Source organism: Phocoena phocoena, chromosome 5 (genome assembly GCF_963924675.1).
Source record: "Phocoena phocoena chromosome 5, mPhoPho1.1, whole genome shotgun sequence".
Lineage (NCBI taxonomy): Eukaryota > Metazoa > Chordata > Mammalia > Artiodactyla > Phocoenidae > Phocoena > Phocoena phocoena.
In genome coordinates this window covers 101,481,665-101,502,209 of record NC_089223.1, presented here as the reverse complement: position 1 = coordinate 101,502,209, position 20,545 = coordinate 101,481,665, and the positions used below count along the sequence as shown (strand labels likewise).

General features: G+C 59.5%; 1 protein-coding gene across 2 annotated transcripts in view; it reads right to left on the bottom strand.

Moving 5' to 3' along the window:
• Positions 1-20,545, bottom strand: part of WDR1 (WD repeat domain 1) — a 39,368-nt gene that overhangs the window by 5,751 nt on the left and 13,072 nt on the right. The window contains exons 4-11 of one of the 2 annotated variants that reach the window (XM_065877167.1): positions 18,014-18,161; positions 16,640-16,820; positions 9,437-9,514; positions 9,007-9,087; positions 8,441-8,674; positions 5,180-5,267; positions 3,521-3,677; positions 2,696-2,783 (exon numbers count right to left, since the gene is read on the bottom strand). In XM_065877167.1, the coding sequence (XP_065733239.1) occupies positions 2,696-2,783; positions 3,521-3,677; positions 5,180-5,267; positions 8,441-8,674; positions 9,007-9,087; positions 9,437-9,514; positions 16,640-16,820; positions 18,014-18,161 (1,055 nt within the window). The remainder of the gene's footprint in view (positions 1-2,695; positions 2,784-3,520; positions 3,678-5,179; positions 5,268-8,440; positions 8,675-9,006; positions 9,088-9,436; positions 9,515-16,639; positions 16,821-18,013; positions 18,162-20,545) is intronic. The other variant, XM_065877168.1, reaches the window with a different exon arrangement.

Sequence of the window (20,545 nt, the reverse complement as noted above, 5' to 3'; positions counted from 1 at the left end):
AGTGGTGAAGCTATAAGCTGACACGGGAAATGAACAGGACAGGCTAGACTTCCAAGTTCTGGCTTCTCGGGTCCAAAAAACACCCTTTGCGACCTTGACCCGTGGTGTGTGAAAAAACTGATGATGTCAGTGCATGAGTCCCCGCAGCCCAGGGACACAGGGCTGGCACCCCACCTGCTGGGAGGGAACCCAGGTGCTGACTACAGCAGGTAGGCAACAGCGCTGCGAGGCTCTCCGCTAGCCCTCAGCCCCGGAAGGGAAGGGAGGACAGGACAGACGGCTCACGGTGAAGTGGCCTGGAGGCACCCAGTGCACCACCCCCTTGCCCCGTCCCAGCCAGCACCTGCCTTGGCTCCCTCCTACTTGACAGGGCAGCACACGGTCCACGGACGGGGCTGAGCGCCCGGGTGTGCAGGCCCCACTGAGGCGCCCTGATGGCCCGGCTCAGCCCCCTGCTGCTGGGGGTTGGCGGGGTGGAGGGGATGGGATGGGTTACACACACCGGTTCATGAACTGAACTGAGCCTTGGCCTCCTAGGGGTAAGAACCCAGCAGTGCCTAGACGTCACGGAGACGGAATGCAGGGCTCAGAATAAACACCGGGCCTAGCAAAGGCAAACAAAAACAGCAGCTACAGCCCACCGTGTGGGAGCCACGCGCCTAATTAAGCGCGGTGTGTCCGTCCCTGGCATGGCAGGGTCACCTCCCGGTGTATAGGAGCAAATGAGATGCAAGCCCCGCAGCTCTCTGGGCCATGGGGTCCCAAAGCCCCACCCTGGCAGCCACAGTGTGCCTTTGCCCTCTGGCGCACAGCCCAAGGCCGCCTGGCACGGTGACCTTCCACCGTCCTCACCCCCTCTCGCCCCTCGCTATACCCTCCTGGTTCTAATTCACTGGACCGTCCCCAACAGGGTAGCCTCTCTCTGACAGCTCTGGCTTCACCCCATCACATCCCTGCTCAAACCACCAGCTGTCCCAAGGGCAAGCAGGCCCCTCTCCGCCCTCAGGGTGCGTTGCGGGCTGTGCTGTCAGGTAGGGGAGGCAAAGAAGCACCAGGTGGATGGGCGGCAGCACCCTCCCTAAAATTTGCTACAGAAAATGCACCTTGAGAAACATTCACCTGCATCACCTGCCCGACTCCGGAAGCACACTTACCCACCTACACCTGACAGGGAAAGCCTGAGGGCACTGGCCCAAATCTGCCTCAGAGGCAACACTTGAACGTGGCTGTTCCCTGACCTAAAATCGCGGGCCCCTCCAGGACACTGTGCGGACCCTATGACCAGCCATGGGGAGTTCGGGTCAGGACGCCCTAGAGAACCAGGGCAGAGACAGTACATCACAGGACAATCGTCACACCTGATCCCAAGGGCCCTGGACTCCTTGGAACCTGGGGGTTGGACCCTGCACTCGCCAGCCCCTCCCGAGCAGAGCCCCAGGCGGCTCTTCCCTGAACTTCCCCACATGAGCCCAGCGTGAGCCTCAGAGGCCACAGCCTGTCCCGACCGCAGCTCCAGACAGGAATCTGAGGCCAGTGGGGGAGGCCGAGCAAGGCCGCAGAGCCCAAGGTCTCACCTCTCACCTACAGGCCAGGTGCTCAGACACGAGGCTGGGGGAGCCCCCTCCATGGAGCGGCAGCCTTCCCGCCCGTCCTTCTAGAAGGTCCTCGTCCAGTCTTTCCCCCACTTGCTAAGGCGCTCACGGCCCTTGATTCCTCTTGCGCCCCTGCTGACTGCCCAGGCTGTCTGCAATAACTGCTTGACAGGAGGTTCGTGTTATCTAGGACACACAGGAATCCACTCTCCCCAAAGCACTGAAGCTCCCAGAATGGAGGAGGGGTGGCGGATCTGAATGACAGCTTTCGGCGGCGGGTCTGTCACTTGTGCCAGCGGGCGGGGGCTCCGTCACACCTGCCTCCTCTGATCTGCACGCTGGGATGCCCAGCCCGCTGACAGATGGCGTCTGCTGCAGAGCAGGATCCTGGATAAAGTGGGTCAGGCTTGGGTCTCAGTCAAGGGTGCTTCGTTCCAGAAATTCCAGGAGACGGTGTGTAGAGACCTTACCGCCTTGAATGAGAACCCAGGCTGCGGGGCTGAACGCCAGACCCCACTGTGCTGAGAAGCGGCCCTCTACGCCACCCGCCCATCACGTAGCCTCAGGGAGTCATGGTCACTATCAGCCTCCTCGCTCATGGAGATGGTACAAGGAGCCCGACACATACTTCCTCATAATCCTCCCCGTGAGCTGCGAGGGATGAGAAAACTAAAGCTCAGAGAGGGTGAGGAAAACGCCCGAAGCCACACCACCCCAATGCTACAGGGCTGGGATTCGAATGTGAATGGACACAGCTGCCTGGGCCGCGCCTCTCGTGGGCCTCACGGGCGAGGGATGTGCAGGGTGTGTGACCCTTGAGCGCAGGCTCTCACCAGGCTGCCCGGGTTCAAATCCCAGCTCGGCCCTTTGCTAGATGCAGACTTTGGGCAACTTACTCTCTGTGCCTTGGTTTCCTCACCTGTAAGGTGGGGATGACGCCATGCCTGACTGATAGGACTCCAGAGGATTCAGTGAACACGTGGGAAGCCCTCAGCACACGCAAACGGGGCTCAGTAGAAACGGGGTTGAATGCGCCTGAGGGGGACGCGGGGACCAGTCACTGCGCAGCGTCAGCCTGAACTGAACCCGGGTGGGAGCCATACCTGACCGATGCACACGACCACAGTGTAGCCCCCGGGGCCGACAGCCACGCACTTCGGCTGGATGTCCAGTTTCACGACTCCCTGTCCGCTGTGGAGAGGAGGAAGTCGTTATTTCAGTCTCCAGGAGCACAGGGTGGGTGTAAATACACACTCACTGCAGGACCACAGCACTCGGGTGACTCAAGGAAATTCCACCTTGATCTCTACTGCATGAGCCTTTGCTAAAACACAGGAGGGGGTAAGGGAAGACTCTGTCTCTGGGAGAGAGACGCGGAGTCATGATGGGGGCTGGGACAAGGGGAAGGGGGTGGCGAGAGGAAGTGAAGGGATCACTCCCTGTTCCTACGCATCTGTGCCAAGTGCCGCCCCCACAGCTGCCCTGTCCTGGCTTCTGCCCACGTCCACCAGTTAGAGACCCCCGAATTCCCCGGGTACAGACAAAACTGAGCTCTGACCCCACCCGCCCACAGCCATAACCAGTCTCCTCTGCAGGGAAATTAAAATAAAAAAAAAAACCTGGTACTTCTAATTGGTGAAAATTGTGTTACCTTTACTTTTGGTTAAAACTATGAAAACACAAACTAGAAAAAGTTGCACATGCAAAGAACTTCTTGAAAATGGTAAATGGAGAAAAATTCCACGTAACTGGCAAGTGTGGCGTCCCCAAGGCTCAGTGAATGGGCCCCTGCGACCGGGTGACCAGGCCGTGGCTCTGCCCCGGGTCCTCTCATGAGCCGAGGCTCAGGGCAGCAGCCCGGCCCCGCAGAGGGCTTCACCAGGGACGTGCTCAGGGAGGGGCATGGACTAGCCCCAGACAGCTCTCACCTGTAGTCCCGCAGCGTGAGGTTGGTGTACCGCACCGTGTCGTCCATGCTGCAGCTCACCAGCTGCCCGCACTCGTCCACGGTCATCCTGGACACCTGGTTCGTGTGGCCCTTCCCGGCGAAGGAGTCGTTCTCCCCCGTCTCTGAATCCCAGTAATGTGGAGCAGGGGTTAAGGAAGAGCCTGACGTCCAGGGCGCGGCGCGAGCCGCCCAGGGAGGCTGCAGCCAGGCCCTCGTCCCGGGCCTGGGGGACTCCTTGTGCACGTCCAACTCCGAATTTCAGGCAGCAGACCTTCTGGGGAGAGGGCCAGTAGGCCATTTACAACCCCACACACCCAGTTAGACACAGTCCGCCCGTCTTCAGAACAGGAACCGGGCAGTTCACGGGACTGCGCTGCCCTGTAACAATGCAACAGCACAGCGCCTCCCTCTGAGAGCGGGCTCAGAAGGAAGATGACACCTTTCCCCGGGACCCTGTGTAACTGGGCCAGAACACAGCCCCCCTCCCCCGGCTCTGTCCAGCCCACGGCCCTCAGCAGGAGGCTGGCTGCGCCCCGTGGCTCAGCCGATGGCCACCTAGGTGCCACCAGGTAAATGGGCCTGGGGCTGACCCACCTGGGCAGGGCCAGCGTGTGGACTCTCAGCTTGAGGGGCTCAGGTGTGAGGTGTTTTAAGTTACAAGGTTCTCTTTTTACATCAACAAATGATAGTGTCATTTGCACCGAAGACTGTTCCCTTAGGAAGCTGCATGTATATTCCACTCCTGACATGGTCTTGTGAAGGGACCGCCAGCCATCGATACCACAGGAGGTTAATGTATGAGTGGGGAGGAAGGAGTGGCTCCAGGAGGGGGGATGCTGGGCAAGACCCTCCGCTGTACCATCTCCTTACGTATGATGGGGTGGAGGGTGACTTCTCTGCCCTCCTCCCTCGGGGCTGAGGGAGACCTTTCCAGGGAGGAAACCCTACAGACCAGGCGGGTCTGCGGAGGTGGGAGAAGCAGGGGGTCTGGAACAGCCCCTCCAGGAGGCAGGGCAGCCGCGGACCAGGAGTCAGGCTGCACGAGGGCAGGCCTCTCTCGCAGCCACGACACACGCACTGAGGCGGGCCCCTCAGACGACCCCTCCCACGCTCGCCATCCTGGGAGGAGAAGGTTGGAAGGGCTGCCGGGAACGTCTCGGAGGGACTGCAAAGCCCCTCAGCGGGGAGCGGGGGTTCGGTTCCCGCCCAGCTCAGCCGTTGCCAAGCGGTGCAACGCTGGGGAAGGCACTTGAGGCATCTGAGCTACACTTTCCCCATTTTTAAAGTAAGGGGACTCTCCCAAAAGGCTCTAAGTCCTTTGGGATTCTAACACACGTCGATTCTGCTGCTGCTCGTGAGAGGGAAGAGGCCGACACCAGGTCACAGACGGGGAGAAGCAGCTCAAGTTCAGGGAGGTCCAGCAACCATTCAAGTCCGCACTACGTGACCCACCAGGTCAAGGCTGCGGCCTGGAGGTGGAGGCCCCGAGTACGGACACGGCACCTCCCGGCAGCCAAGACCGGTCAGAGGAGCCCTGTGGCTGCCAGCCGGCTGGCCTCGCCTCTGGCACCGTGGGAACAGGAAACTCCCAACTCTCCTGCCAGGGGCCCCAGAGCCAGCGCTGTGAGTCAAAGGATATTAATGTGCCCGTCGTGGCTCCCAGAGTAGATGTAAGACTTGTCGCCGTTTTTATGCACCGTCAGGCACTGGATGGATTTGCTGTGGCCCTGTGGAGGAGACAGGCGGTGGGGGGGGGGTGAGCTCAGGACATGCCATCCTGCCTGTGCTTGTCAAATGCTCTCCACCGGCTAAGCCCCCGGGAGGGGAGGCAGAGCCCTCAACGCCGCAGCCCCGGTGGGCCCAAAACAGCCCCAAGCTGAGCGACCACCTGACAAACCCTTCAAACCCTCGACATTTGGGCCTCCCCACCGAGGCACTCAACCCGACCTGGGTGGAGGATGGGGGTCTAGTGGAAGCCCCAACAGCGCGCCCAGTCTGTGCAGACGGACCCATCTACCCTCCCTCTCCATACAAGGAGGAAACGGCCACAGAGGGTGAGCCCCTACCCGAGGGGAAGCAGCAGTAGTGGGGAGTCGTCTTGGGAGGGACCAACCCTTGCAGAAGCAGGCAGGGGGACCCCCAGGCCACTCGGAGGCCCAGGAGGTCCCGGGTGCTGCTAACGGTTCGTCTTCTACCCAGAAGCACAGCTCGCGGCTCCGGCTCCAGCCCCTGGCTCGTGAGGTTTCTTCTTTCCCAGCTCTCCCCTTCCCCCGGAGGCTGTCCCAGAGCTGGGGCCCCACAATTTCCCCGACCGGCAACATGGTGGGCCCAGATCACTCATTTACAACCAGTTGTTTGCTTCAAGAAAGGCACTTAACCTCCCCCATAACTGCTCCTTGGATGGAAACAACCCGGAGGTTTGGTCTAATCATAGTTCTTTCCCCTCACCAGAGGCAGGCGGGTCCCTCTGAGCTTTGCTGACTGTTGCCACAGTGTGGTGTGTATCTTCAGAGAAAGGTACACACCGTTCTCAGAGACGGGAGAACCAGTGAACAGACCCCAAGTCCTTTCCACAGGGCAGCAACCCACTGGCCCTGCTACTTAAAAGCGTGGTCCTCAGACCAGTGCTGGCCTCGCTGGGAGTGTCGCCCCATGCAGCCTAGAGACTGAGAACCTGTGGTCAACAAGATGCCTGGCGACTTGTGCACGCCCCCGCCTAGGGCAGCAGGCTCGCCGGGAACCTGTGAGAAATGGAGCTCTCCCGTGTCCCACAGATGAACCCTCTGAGCGCCGGGGTGTCGCCCACCTACAGTGTGCTAACAAGCAGCCTGGCTCAGGTGACTGATGCGTCCTCAAGCTTGAGCCGCAGGGTCACCTGGGTGCGTCTTAAAAGTACCGGCACCTAAGAGCCATCCCTACGGTCTTGGTCTCTGACTGCATCCCACTGAGCCCGTACAGAGGCATCAAGCCCTTTGTGGAAGCTCCCAGGTGATCTCAACGTGCGCCGGGGCTGAGAACCGCTATTCTAAAACTATGTTCTTCAAACTCCAGCTTGTTCCTGGGCTCACTCACAGCCCGACATTAGCACCAAACACTGCTTGGGACTCACACACGTGCGGCAGGAGGGCTGGGATGTTTTCTCTGACAACTGTAAACGCCCATGAGGTTCCTGAGCTGACCTGGGGGTGGGGGACAGGAGCCTGGCTAGTAGCGGCTATGCTGTCGGCGACAGTGACATCAGCGGGAGCAGTCAGGCCCAGGCCTCCATCACTCCCAGGGCGCCAGCAGACACGGGGCGATGCCTGGGACAGCCACCTGAGCCCAGCATCAGGGCGGCTCACGGGAAGCTGCTCTTCTGGGCAGAGGAAGCAGGTGGGCAGTAACGCCTGACTCTCTCCAGCAATTTCTCCCCATTGCATGGAGGCCCAGAGAAGTGACTGCGCCGGGGGCCCCTCCCAGCTCCCCTGGGCTCTGTGCCTGGATGTATACACCTTCACTTTACACTCATCACACTGGGCTGGAGCCTGTGGAGCAAGTGGCCCCAATGGCCCCATCCTCAGGGCCAAGTGAGATAAACCTTTGTGGAAGCAGAGGGTGCGGGGCCAGCACTGAGGGCCGAAGCAGCTGTCGCTCTGGATCAGCCCTTCCCGTCAGCAACGCCCCCCCTGAATGGGATGCAGCAGGCACCGAGCCCACCTGGGCCTCACGAGCTAGTCACACAGGGTTAAGGGGGCAGACAGCCAGGCTCGGCCCCTTCCTTTGGGCACGGTCATCTGCACACCGAGTCCACAAGGGCCGTGACCTCAGAGACTGTGGGATGGGATGTACACAGCACTGCAGGGCCGGGCAGCTGGCCCTCACTGGACCTGAGGGGAACAGTCCCAGGCTGGCCAACCCCAAGCCCACAGGGCCCAGCCGTCTCCCAGAGCCTGTCTGCAGAGCCCTGAGGCAGCTGAGCGAGCAGGCTGTGAGGAAGCACTGGGGTTTGGCCCCAGGAGGTTCAGCTGCCAGGACGGGGTGCAGCATGGAGCTGGGCTATGGAAACCCCTCCCTTGAGGGCACAGCTCATCCAGGGTGACAGAGCAGGCGAGGCTGACCCCGAGTTCCCACCGCAGCCCACCCTCCAGCAGAAGCAGGTCTGCAATGGGCAGTGACCAAGCAGGGCCCCAGGACACAGGAGCTTCTAGTCTGGCTGCGATTTCCTGAGGCCAAAAATTCCAGGGCTGACGGAGGGGCAAGGAACAGTCCCCACTGCAGGGGACACTCAGGGCAGACCCTGGTGATCAGCCAACCTTGAGTGAGCCGTTCTGGGAGACGAGGACGGGAGGCAGGCCCTCCAATCACTCCCTGCTGCCCAAACCTCACGCCTCGGCACCTTGGGCTCCGACTTGTCCATTTCCTCCCAGTCCCCAACACCCGCTCATGCCTGCCCTGCTCTAACCACAGAGGACAAGTGCCTGCCCACACCCATTCCTACCTTCAAACCCCGCACACTGTCAAGGCCCAGCTCCAAGGCCTGCTGGCCACCCACATCTGCGGTGATGCCCCATGACGTGCCCTGTCTTGGGCTTCAGCATCTTCCTGGTCCTGCCTCACAAGCGGACACAGCCAGTGGCCTCCTAACTGGGGGAGGCTGATCCCCCCGAGACAAACAACCCTGACAGCAGGGGCACAGGCTGCTGCCCTGAACCCCAGGCCCTGAGCATCCAGCTTCACGGTAGCTCAAAGGGGAACGTGGCATCCGGCCTCCCACCTCTGCTAAACTCACATCCCCAAAGCAACCAGCGTCCTGCCATTCCACTGGGCCTCACCTCACCTCAGTTGCCCTACGTCTGGCCAGGCGCCCACCTGCCCTCCAGCCAGCCCCTGCACACACAGCAGCTCCACAGCCCAGCCATACCTTGATGACCCGCAGAGGTTTGCTGGGGTTGTTTTTGTCCAGGTAATTGATGTAGCCGGACAGGGAGATGCTGAGGAGGTGGTCCTTCTGCCACAAGCAGCCCAGCTGCTGGTCCAGAACGTTGGAGCCCATGGTAAACGTGTTGACAACAGAGTTCACATTGATGTCCCAAATTTTAGAGGTTTTGTCTCCGGAAGCAGAAAGCAAGTGGGTGCTATCGGGACTCCAGCTGATCTACTCAAACAAACGGTGGTCATGGGTCAAGCATTCCAGAGGGGGAAGAGACTCAGACAGCAGCTTGTCCACAGCCCCCGTTTCTGAGCAGGGAGGATGGCCCAGAAGGTGGTGGGACACACCAGGGCAAGGACAGGATGAGCATCCTGGCCACTGGCCTCTCCAGGCCACGTCACCATGTCCCACGTGACCCTGAAGGTCTCTGCCACTGCCCCTACTTCTAACCCCCATCTCAAGCTTCCAACTTTAACACGTGTGTACAGATGACAATAAACGCAGACATGGCCCGACCACGACCACAGACCACGTTGTGAACACGGACCCATACTTACAGCATAAATGCCACCGTCGTGAGCCTTGCTTCCTCCCAGGGCACACAATTTCTCTCCCGTCTTCCCGTCATAGATGTAGATCTTTCAGGAAACACAAATAGATGCAGATCAGGCGTGCGTGTGTGGAGGCCCAGCAGCTGGCATGCTAAATGAGCTCCTCATTCCTGCTCCACCATCAAGAGGGAGGCATCAAGACTGTGACTCTTACAACAAAGAATCTAAAGACAGATGAGTTTCGAGCTCCTTTAAAAGGAGAGAGATGGAGAGACGGGTCTACCATGCTTTGAGGACAGAGCCCCTTAACTGAGCTGCATCCCAGGAGGGGGAAGGAGGGAGCTGTACATCGACACCAGCTTTACTAAGTCTGCCTGTTCTGAACCATCGCAGAGGACCAAGACGAACCCCTCCCTCCAGGACCCGCAGCCCTTACCTGACCATCGGCCCCAGCTGTGGCAAATCTGTTCCCATCAGGAGAGAACCGCACACAGTTGACGAAGCGGCTGTGGTCCTGCAGGAAGTGGGACAGTTATCCGGTGACAGGCAGTTCAGGAAAGCTCTCTATGCACCACGCGGTCCACAACCACCACACGTGTGGATGCCGGTCCACGGAAGATTTTAGAGCTCAGCGTGAGTCCCAGCCCGCCCACCATGGCCGGGTGCATCTCTGCCTGGAAGGCCTCCCTCCACTGTGACGTGCTCCCTGAGCTCCGTAGACAGTAACGCCCCCCACCCGCCCTCCAGCCCTGGAAGGGGGCTCAAGGCCGGAACCCTTAGGCTTATGAGGCCGGGACCGTGAGGCCTCATCCCCGAGTCCCCAGGGCCTGGCCCGGGCCTGGCACATGGCAGGTGCTCAGCGGGCATTTGCTGAACAAACTGAGGTTTTCAAGAAATTAAACAGTGGTGATGACCTTTGTGGGAACAAGAGTCTGAGTGACTGAGGAGATGTGATCTCCAGGGGTGATTCTGTTACCTGAATAAGTAAATGAACTCATTCTTTCCTCAGTCAAGAAGGGTCTGCATCAGAGAATGATCCTCTGAAAACCCCACCAGCCACCCATGCAAAGCCGGGCTGCTCTCCCACCCAACCTGCAAGCACGCAACAAGCGTTAGCTATCAACTCTCCTGAAGGTACGTGGGGTAAACTGCCCCTGCAGCCACGGACGCCCAACCTGCAGGAAAAGCAATTCAACTCAAAGTGTATCACCTGCACCCACCAAGGTAAACCACCAACAATTTTAAAACAGGAGCTGCTGGGGTGGTAGAACTGCATGTGTTTGACTGAGTAACGTTATGGGTTGACTTGTGTCCTGAAAAGGTAGGTTGACATTCCAGTACCCGTCAACGTGACCTTATTGGAAACAGGGTCTTTATAGGTGTACTCAAGGTGAGATGAGGGCCTTAGCGTGAGGCCTGATCCAACACCACTGGTGTCCCTATGGGAAGAGGGAGATTTGGACTCGGTGCAGGCACAGGGAGACCACGTGAAGATGGAGGCAGAGCCTGGGTTATCCCCCCACAGCCAAGGCCTGTTTCGCCTTCTTGGTTTCTCGGGTACATCTATCCTGCTTCCATGGCCGAGCTTTCCTGTTCTAAGGTTTGTGTTCTGAGCTGGAGGATGGCCATTTCCCAGGAGGCGCACAATGCAACAAAAGCAATGATCTTTCCAAACTGGGATCTCTCAGGCCCTCTGACTGTTCTTCCCCCATGACTGTCACTCACCCATCATCCTACTACCTCGAGGAGCCCTGGGGAGCCTCGGGCATTCTTCCTTCTACAGGAGACAGCCCCGGCCTGGAGAGGCTGCGTTCTGAGAGCCCAGGTCTACGGTTTCTCGTCCAGAGCTCTCTACGCGAGCAAGCTGGCCCCGAGCCCTGGCCAGGAGGCAGGCAGGCCGGGCGGGGAGCCAGCTGCACAGCCAGGGCCCGGGGACCTCTATCCCTCGGGTGGTTCAGAGCCCGTTGTGGGAGGGCTGCTGAGACAAAGACCCCAGGTCTCTCCCAATCCCCCCAGGACCACTCTGTGGGAAGGGGAGGATGGACAGGCAGACACAGCTCCTCCTGGAGGAGGTCAAAGGCAAAGCTCTTAAGTGACAAAACCTCCCACACAACTGCCCAAACGTCTGGTCCTCTTGTCCTGACCTCTACTGGCTGACCCGGCCCTGCTGCTCCGGGGGAGGAGGCTGGGGCCGGCTCCCTGGGACGGACGGAGCCCCGGCCAGACACCCCGAGAACCGGGGTGCCGAGAGCTCCCCTGGGTGGAGCAGACCACGGGGCTGAAGGGGGGCTGCAGTGGGCGGCGTGAGGAACACGCCGTGAACCAGAGGGACCCTCAGCTACACTGCAGTTCCAACTCGTCAAACTCCAGGCACAGTGGTTCCCTGAGAGAACAAGACCCCCCCCCACCAGCTCAGGGGTCAGGGTGCCACAGCGGGGCAGCACAGACACCAGGCCACAGCCACCCTGCTTACACCTCTGCCCCCGCTCCCCTGACCACCTGCCCCCCTCTGCGCCCCTGGTGCTACAGGGGATGTCACGCATGTAGACGTGTCTGGCGTCTGTCTCCCTGCCAGGGGCAGGGTGCCCTTCCGCAGGCCCAGAACAACACGGGCTCCCGGGGTTCAGACTGGACAGGGAAGACGCCCACCCTGGGGACCAGGCGCTGTGGCTTTAGAAAATTCTCCCTGTCAGGTTTTCTTGCAACTTGAGCCAAGAGGCCAAATGAGCAGGAGACTGATGTCTGCTCCTGAAATAGCCCATTTAAAGGGAGGAACAGTGAACAGCCCATTAACCAAAAAAATGAGGGCTAAAAATAGCCCAGTCCACAGGGAGGAGAGGCCGGAGGACCAGGAAGGAACGGGCTTGGGGAAATATCATGGGGGGGCGGTTCAGATGAGTGGGCTGGGCTCCTGGCCCCCATCCCTGCTAACCGTCCTGGAGGGGCAGCACCACTCCACGTGGCCACCTCTGGGGGTGGGGCTGTCCTGCCCAGCCTCAGTCACAACCAAGCGGAGCTCTGGCTGGAACCTCCCCACCGTAATCACCCCCCAACCCTGTTATCACCTGTGCCCCCATCACTACCTCCCTCACCCTGTCATTACCCCTCCCCCTCAGCACTGAGAAACCTGAGATGGGAGCAATTAGCAATCATTAGGTAATGCACCCAAGTCCACGTCACTGACAGGGACGCAGCACCATCGGGCGCCACGGCGTGACCAGCTCGTCAGCTCAGGTGTCCCTGGGCGCCCTCCTGGCTCCACCAGCCTCAGCTGTGCCCTGCAGCAGGACTCCTACCCTTATGCTGAAATGCCCTGTGCCCACCTGCCGCGCTCCTTCGTCACAGGCTTGTGGAGGGACGAGCAGTTCAGACGCCTGTGCCCACCACCCCGCTGCCTTTCCGAGAGTAGCATGTACCTCCACGGTCCGCACTCCGAAAGTGGGTGTCCACCCTGACCTGGAACGCTGCCGTGCCCTCCTTCAGGCCTCCGCACCCTCCTAAACCGGGCTCCCTGTTCTCTCTGCGAGGTCCTCCCTTAAAGCGTCTGAAAGCACCGCATCCCTCGCCCTGCCTTTCCCGTCACCCAGCACAGATCTGCCTGCCCAGTTACCACTTTCCCCTGGAGAAAGAGGACCTGATGAGGGGATGAAAGGCTCCTTCTAATCCTCTTTGGGCCACTGACCATCCACGGAGCTTTGCCGGGTCACTCCCTGCCATCGGCTCAGGAGTTCACCGGGAAGGAGACCGACCCTGCTGACCTCCCGGCACAACCACCACAGATGCACGCACACCCCGGCACAGGGGCCATGTGTGTGTGTGTGTGTGCGCGCGCGCGGGTGTGTTGGGGCCAGTGCAAGGCGGGCACCTGATACACACTTCAACTCAAACTTCCGTTTTCTGCCCTGTTGTAAGGACACAGGGAACAGGAAAAAAACAACCAGAAAACCTCGCATTTTAGAGCTCAAATTTTACTTGTCTAGGAAGGTAATACTTGTAATAACAGCAGAGACAGAGATTCCTAGAAGGAAGTGTAACTCCCCGTTAGGTAACGTGTGAGACACACAGGTGACAGGCTGTGCAGTCCACCCGCGCGGAGGAGGGAAGGCCAGGCGTCCCCTTCGCCGCCAGGTGCGGTTGGGTGACCTGTTCTCAGAGGCTTGGGCAGATGCGGCAGGTAGTTTCCAGTCCAGATCACACGGTCGCAGACTGACAAGCAGGCCCAGGGCAAATAGAAGTCCTGACACTTGTTGCTCTGAGCAATCATTTCATCAGACACACGCCATCCCACGTACTGTGGACACAGCCCTCAGAGGCGCCCCTCCAGGAGTGTCTGCGGCCACCTGGGCAGCCAACCTGCTCACCTGACAGAGGAGGACGCAGAGGCTGGAGAGGCACAGAAACTCGCCTAAGGCCACAGCGGGCCAGGTGCACAGACACACGGGTGAGCTAGAGACGCTTAGTGGGGCCTGTTACTACACATCCAGACGTGTCTATCACAGGAATGCACTCAGCAGGAAGAAGGCTCCACGGGAGAGGCAAGGTCCACCTGCCCACTTCTTTTCAGGCCACCCTTAGGGCCTCAAAGGGGAACCTAAACCCCTGCGCACAGGACACCAGAGGTGGACACCGTGCTGTCCATGGCCTCTGTCCCACAGCCGGTCCCCTGTGACCCTGGAGTCACTGCCCCAGGTGGACTGGGGCTAATTCCAGGGGAAAGCATCTTCCACCTGGTGTTCCTACAGCCTCTCAGCCCGTTTCAGGTTCAGGTAAACAAGGACAGAGGACCAGGCGGGAACCAGGGCAGTCCGGCTAAAGTTGGGCCATGAATCAGCTTCGTCTTCACTCTCACTCTGCCACCATGAGAAGCTGGTTTAAGCTAACGAACTCATGAACAAGAATGAAAAGCAACTGGACCCCTGCACTCAGGCCAGCAGGGAGGACTGCAACACTGCTTTCCTTCCATGCGGGGCTGAGCCTCCTTGGAGTTGTTCTGGCCTGTACTGAAATTCGGAACACCACTTATTCCTTTTTGAGGCAGCAATTTGAACTCGACCCCTCTGTGCTCCTAACATAATCACCCCTTACCCCACGGTCCTAAACAAGGTCAAGAGGAAGGTGGCAGTTGCTGGAACGGGACGGAAGGGCAGCCCTGCATGCTACAGCTTTACTCTGCGGCCGTGAGGGCCTAGGGCGGTTACATGGAAAAGTCACAGGCTGATCTCAAGTTGTCAGCGTCTTACAAGGTTTTTCAGGTGGGTGTGGGGGACCCGAGTGTCCTCCTGTCCTTCCTGCTTGAGGCCAAATGAGCCTGTTAGTCCTTTCCAGCAGAAAGAAACCCAACAATTCCTGACGGACACTGAGACGTCCACCAGCATCTCTCCTGTCGTCCCCACAGCTCTGCGGGGCCACTGGAGGAGGGTCATCTTCACCCCATTTGCCGGGGGCCCAGAGGCACGGCCAGCTGGAGGGCCGCAGAGCCACCACCTGCAGCACTGGGCTGCCACCCCATGTCCCCCATTCTTGGTCCACAGCCCCTTCTGATCTCTCGCTAGGTCCTTACGCAGGAAGACCTGGGGACAAGCTGTGTGCCCACCCTGGAAACAGGTGCCTGCCAGGGTCACAGGGTGAGGGCAGCACTCTCAAGTTAGAAAGGAAGGGCTTCCTCGGTGGCGCAGTGGTTGAGAGTCCGCCTGCCGACGCAGGGGACGTGGGTTCGTGCCCTGGTCCGGGAAGATCCCACATGCCGCGGAGCGGCTGGGTCCGTGAGCCATGGCCGCTAAGCCTGCGCGTCCGGAGCCTGTGCTCCGCAACGGAAGAGGCCACAACAGTGAGAGGCCCGCGTACCGCAAAAAAAAAAAAAAAAAAAAATCTATGAAAGAAAGGAAAACGGAAAGAGGAAGAACCTTTGGACAAGTCCCCAAGTGAGCACACGGGAAAGCCTGGCAGGGTGGTGAGGGGCACAGATTCGGGACAACTCTGGACTTGAATCCTGGCTCCAGTCACCCGCCACCGAACCGCTCCGTGCAGGGTTTAACCCACATCTGCAAGGAAGAAATGAATCCTTCTGGGGGGTTAGGGACAGGGAAAGGAGCCCTGCCCATCCACAGCCCTGATTATGGCCACATGAAGCCAAAGAGAACACGTGTGGCAGGTGTGGGGAGCAGGGCTACTTCACGGGTACGAGCTGGGACGGCCTCTCGCTGCCAAGGAAACCTCCCCTCTCTCCTCCCCTGGGTGCCGAGCAGGAAGCCCAAGTACTTGACTCAGCCTGACGCACCGGTGTCCCAGGGTACTTTATCCCACTAAAAACACATCGACCTTGAACCATGGCCTCCAACATAGTGCCACCACCTCCCCATGAGCAGCAGCCCCGGAGTCAGCCTCTGGGAGATGCGGGGTGTCGGGAGGGAATCCAGGCTGCCTGCCCTGCAGGGCGCAGAAGCCAGCCAGGCCCCACTCGGTGGCCCCGGGATGAATCCAACCCCATTTTACTACAAACAGGTAACCTGGAGAGCCCCTCTGCAACTGAGCCGAGACCTACCTGTGTCTGGACATGCTGCCCACGGCCCGAGTCTTGTCCCCAGGGACCACCCCTGGGGACCCACTGAGGACCATCATCGCCTTCCCGGCCACGCCCTGCCTGCTCTTTGGGCTTCACTGCATTGTCATCAAAGTTAACAGGACTCCTCAGCCAGCCAGTAACATTCGAGACACGTCCCCAGACCTCGGCCAACCCCAGCCCAGCCGCCTCCAGAGGAAAGAGCTGGCCGTAAAGCACCGCGCATCCTCCGCGCTGCGGCTCAGCGCGGTCACTTCCACCTCCACCCCTGGTGCTGGCTGCCTTTCAAGTGTTTTCACAAGACAAACTGGGAGGGCAGGTTCAGAACCATGGCTGCCACGACACCGGCCTGAGGGCCATCCCCTGCCAGGCGCCCTTCCTCTGTGCTCCAGCCTCAGACCCCAGGTCAGGAAACAAGCATCGTGGGCCGCTCTGGGCCTGCGGGCCCTATGCACAGATCAAATCCATGGTTAAAATGCTCTCATGTCCATGTCTCCATGCCCATCTTGCAGATGGGAAAGGTGAGGCTTCGAGGGTTCAGGCACTTGCCTCAGTCAGGGAGCACGTATAGAGCTGGGACTAAGGTCCCGAGCCATTTATACCCAAAACCTGTGTCACTCCACTGGGGCGTTTAGAGCACATACCCACAGGCAAAGCACTTAACTCTGCTCACCCTGTGTCACTTTACAGGTGTGACCCTGCCCATATCATCTCTCCCGGGGAGGTGCAGGAGGGAACAAAACCAGACATCCCTGGAAGCCCACCTCCTCTGCCACTCTGGTGCTCAGTGGATCTCAAGCTGGTGCAACGAGAGGGCAGGCTGCCGCTGGGCCTGGGCTCCCCTTTCTAACAAGGCACCTCCGGGCCAGGATGCTCACCTGGTCTCACAGCATCAGAGTTGTGCTTACCCCCACCCAGAAATACACCCATCATCCCAGGGCGACCCCCGCCCCATCCTGGCATTAATGCTGGGCGCCCGTGACCTTCTGCCATCAGCTTCTAACAGGTCTAGACTCCACTGGCTTCACATACAAACCATAAAGTTCACCGGAAAACCACCCTCCGGAGAAGCCCACTCACGCCAATTGTGAACTTGAACTTGAATGGTGGCCCCTCAAAGAATGCAGCGCAGTTGTCGTCGCTGCCGGTCACCAGGCGGTATGGCCGGCTCTGCTTGATGTCCACGCTGTTGATGACTTTGTTGTGTCCCGTGATCTCGCCCACAGAAGAGCCGCTGTCCCACAGGAAGACGGCTCCGAACCTTTACCCAGGAGGGGAGTCACAGGAGAGAAAAGTCAGTCCTGGGAAGATCACCACGGGCAGTTGTGTCCCCAGCAGTCAGAGGGCAGTGGTGCTGGCAGGGCAGCCCTGCTCACAACTGTGCTTCATACACGCTCCCCAAAAGAGCCAACACTGACGGCACCCAGGATTTGTCTGAAGGATAGGAGAACAAGCAGAAGCAGTCCCAAGTGCCTCTGGGAAGGGACTGCACATCTGTGTCTTATGGCCCAGATCCAAGGAGCCTCCCACATGAAGGTGCTTTAAAAGCACCTGCCAGGGAACAGCTCGAGGCTTCATCAGTTTCACAGCAGTTTTAATAAGGGGTGGGGGGCGGGGGAGTGGATGGGGGGGTTGGGGTTGGGCTGGGGACCAGGAAACACTTTGGTGCTAGAACGGAGATGCTGCCTTGCTGTCAGCCAGCAGTACACAGTCAACGAAAATGTATTGTTTGGGTTACCATTTGTGACCAACAGGAATGACCTGAAGAAAAGCTATGGAACAATGAACGCCTATGAGAACACACATTACGAGGAGCCTCCAGGAAAGGGAAACAAAGATATGTGTCTGACAAGTACAAGTGATTGAGGGCGGCAGAGGTGCCGGGGAGGGAACCCTGACTGCACTCGGAATAAGACACCTGGGTTGCGGTACTGACCCTGCTGGTCACTGGCTCCGTGAGTGCAGCAGCCCCCCGGGGCCGCCCACCCAGCGTCCTGTCGCCCCCTCCTCCCTCCTCAGTTAGGTGGCCATGGGGTGTGCCCAACTAGGGAACACATCCGGCCTCACTCTCGGCAGGTGTGGTCGTGGCGTTGCTGCTGGGAGGGACCCCGATAACACTCTTAGGAGCTGCATCACTTTCACCTGCTCCCTTTCCTGCTTCCTGCTGCCTGGATCGTGGGCAGGACAGCTAGGGTTCTGGGAGGTGAAGGGCCAAGGACATCAGATCAGAGAAGGTGCCTGGGCCCGGAGACAAACCCTGGGGGTTCCCCGTGGTTACGTGTGGTTTTCCCTCGTGTGTTGCCGAAGTCCACCCTGAAGGAAGCCCAGTACCCACAGGACTCAACACACACCAGTCCAAGCTGCACCGACGTCAACGCACTCCTCCCACCGGGGGCGTGCGGGAAAGAAAGCAAAGCAAGGGATACAGGCAGGAGGGGTCGAGGCCAGACTCACTTCTCCCTTCCTTCCCCGACCACTGCGATCCTCTTACTGTCTTCCGTCCAAGCAATGTCCTTGATCTTCCCAGCGAAAGGCTGATACTCATACTTCAAGAGGTGCTCCTTCTGCGTGGTATCCCAGACCCTCAGCTTCCCAGATACATCTGCAGACACAACAGGGCGGCGAGAGCCACGTTCACCACTGTGCCGGGGCCACGTGGGCACAGGGCATGGCCACCCAGCACCACCCAGGGTTTTGGAGCTGGCCGGGCGTAGCTGGGAGAAGGCGTGTGTGTTCATCAGATAAACAACACCCAGCCACCGTCAATCAGAGCCTGCTGCCTCCATGAGGACCAAAAGGGGGTCTCTACATTTCTCCAGGCATCACAGGGATCTCAAGCCCCGCATGGGTGTCAGGAAGCCCAGGGACGCACGGTGGCAACCCCCGCTCCTCCCCACCGCCCAGGAAGCAGCTTGGGATATGACTGTATTCCTTTCCTTGGAGGGTTACCTAACTGGCATACGGGCCCCGGGACACTCAGGAGCTAAAGATCTTCATTTGTAAAACATGACAGTACTAGTGACACTGCATCTCCCGTGCAGGGGCTGCAGTCACCAGTACAAACGAGGGTACTGCTGTGTGTGCAGCTGGGCAGCCTGGGGCATGCTGGGTCCCGCACGGGGGCCCCACCTGGGTCTGCAGGCCCCATTCTCCTCCCAGTTCCTTCCCCGCCTCGGGCAATCGGCAGCCCCTACTCGGTAGAGCAAGGCACCATCCCACCACTCATGGCTGAGCCATGAGTGAGACCCTCTTGTGAGACACGCAGGTGGCTGCTGGAAGGAGTCTCGCTACAGGCAGAACTTGACACCAGGCCTGTTCTCACTGCAGCATTTGCAGCAGATCGGTGCTAAAGTAACACCCCCTTCTCTCCCCACCACCATCCCATCACCAAGTTCCCAGCACCAACCCCGACACATCCCCTTCCCAACTGAGCACTGACTTCCCAAATAAGGAAGAAAAGTGGAGCATTTTAAACTAACTCTTGAGGCTAAAACATCAGCCCCGCATAGGTCTGGGCCAATTGCCCCCAGCATGTAAGCTCGAGTTGTATCCAGGACCCCTGGCCACTTTAGCACTGAACGCAAGGTCTACAGACTGTTCCAGTGGGAACAGCTTTCAACTTCTGTTCGGGTCCAGTCGAGGGTGGGCGTCGGCTGCAGACATGGCCCCTGCCCCACACGGCTCTGTAGGCCTAAAACACCACCTACAACTGCATCCACAAGAGGGGGGATAACATGCCACCAGAGGGCTGCTGTGACGATAAAATGAGTCAACATGTATAAAGCCTTAGACTAGCCCCCAGGACACCGGAGACACTTGTAACGAGTTAGAGTTAGTTCTAACTGTCAGTGAATTAACTAAGGCTCTGCAGAAGCCACTGGAGACCCCTCCCCGTGGGCAAACACGCGGGGCTCACGTCCGCCGAGGCACAGATGAGATGCTAGCCTCCCTGTGAACAGCACTAATGAGGGGGTCCCGGGGGCCCTGGTCTCTGGATGAGGTCCAGCCAGACTGCCTGGCACACTGCCCGAGGCGAGCTCCAAGGCTGACCTGAGCCAGTTAAGTCCCTTGGCTGAACAAATGGGCCAACGGGGAAAGAAAAGGAAGGGGCAGAGGCCGGAGCCAGAAAAGGAGCAGTGTGTACAGGAAGGAAACACACACATGTGTGCTCACATTCACGCACACGCCGGGCTGTGTGGTCCCCGTGCTCAGGTCAGCCCAGGGCGCTACATGGAGTCATGGAGAACACAGTGTCTGCAGGCACAAGGCCGAGCCCGTTCCCCTCCCCACCCCTAGACAGCAGGGAGCCGCTCTCCACCCCTTGAACTCAACGGGCAACCCGCCTGTACCTCCCTCAGCCCAGCCCGCCTCCAGGCCAGGCATCCTAGTCATTCTCCCACTGTCTCCCTGCCCGGACCATCAGCCTCTTCTGATGGGCCCAACTCATGCATTTGATTCTTTTCAGAAGCAGCTAGGGCTGGAAACAGACAGTGGGGCTTGGAGACCAGGCACTCAGGCCCCATCCGACGAGGGCGGCCCTGACAAGGTGCACCTGGGTACCAGGCCCTGTGCCAGGTGCTGGGGGCACAGCACAGACCAGGCATCTGCTGGCAGACACACACACACACACACACACACACACACACACACACACATCCACACACTTACAGGACTACGGAGAAAAGCACCGCAGTGCAAGGCGACAGACGGTGACAGCGGGGAAGGGGCTCCTTCCCTCCAACAAGGCCTCCTTGCACCACTGGGAACAGGTCTCCTCCCGGACAATAAGCTGCATCCGGTAATGGCCGTTCGTGGTGAGCCTGCCCCCCACCCCGCCTTGGTGTGGAACACACACCAGCATTGCTGGGGCAGCAGCGGTGGGGGCGGCCTCTGCTCACACCTGCTCTGGCTCTGCGGCCTGGTCTCTCCTCCCACGTGCCTCACCTGAGCAACCCTCACATCCTTCTCAGGGCACGGAGAACCCTA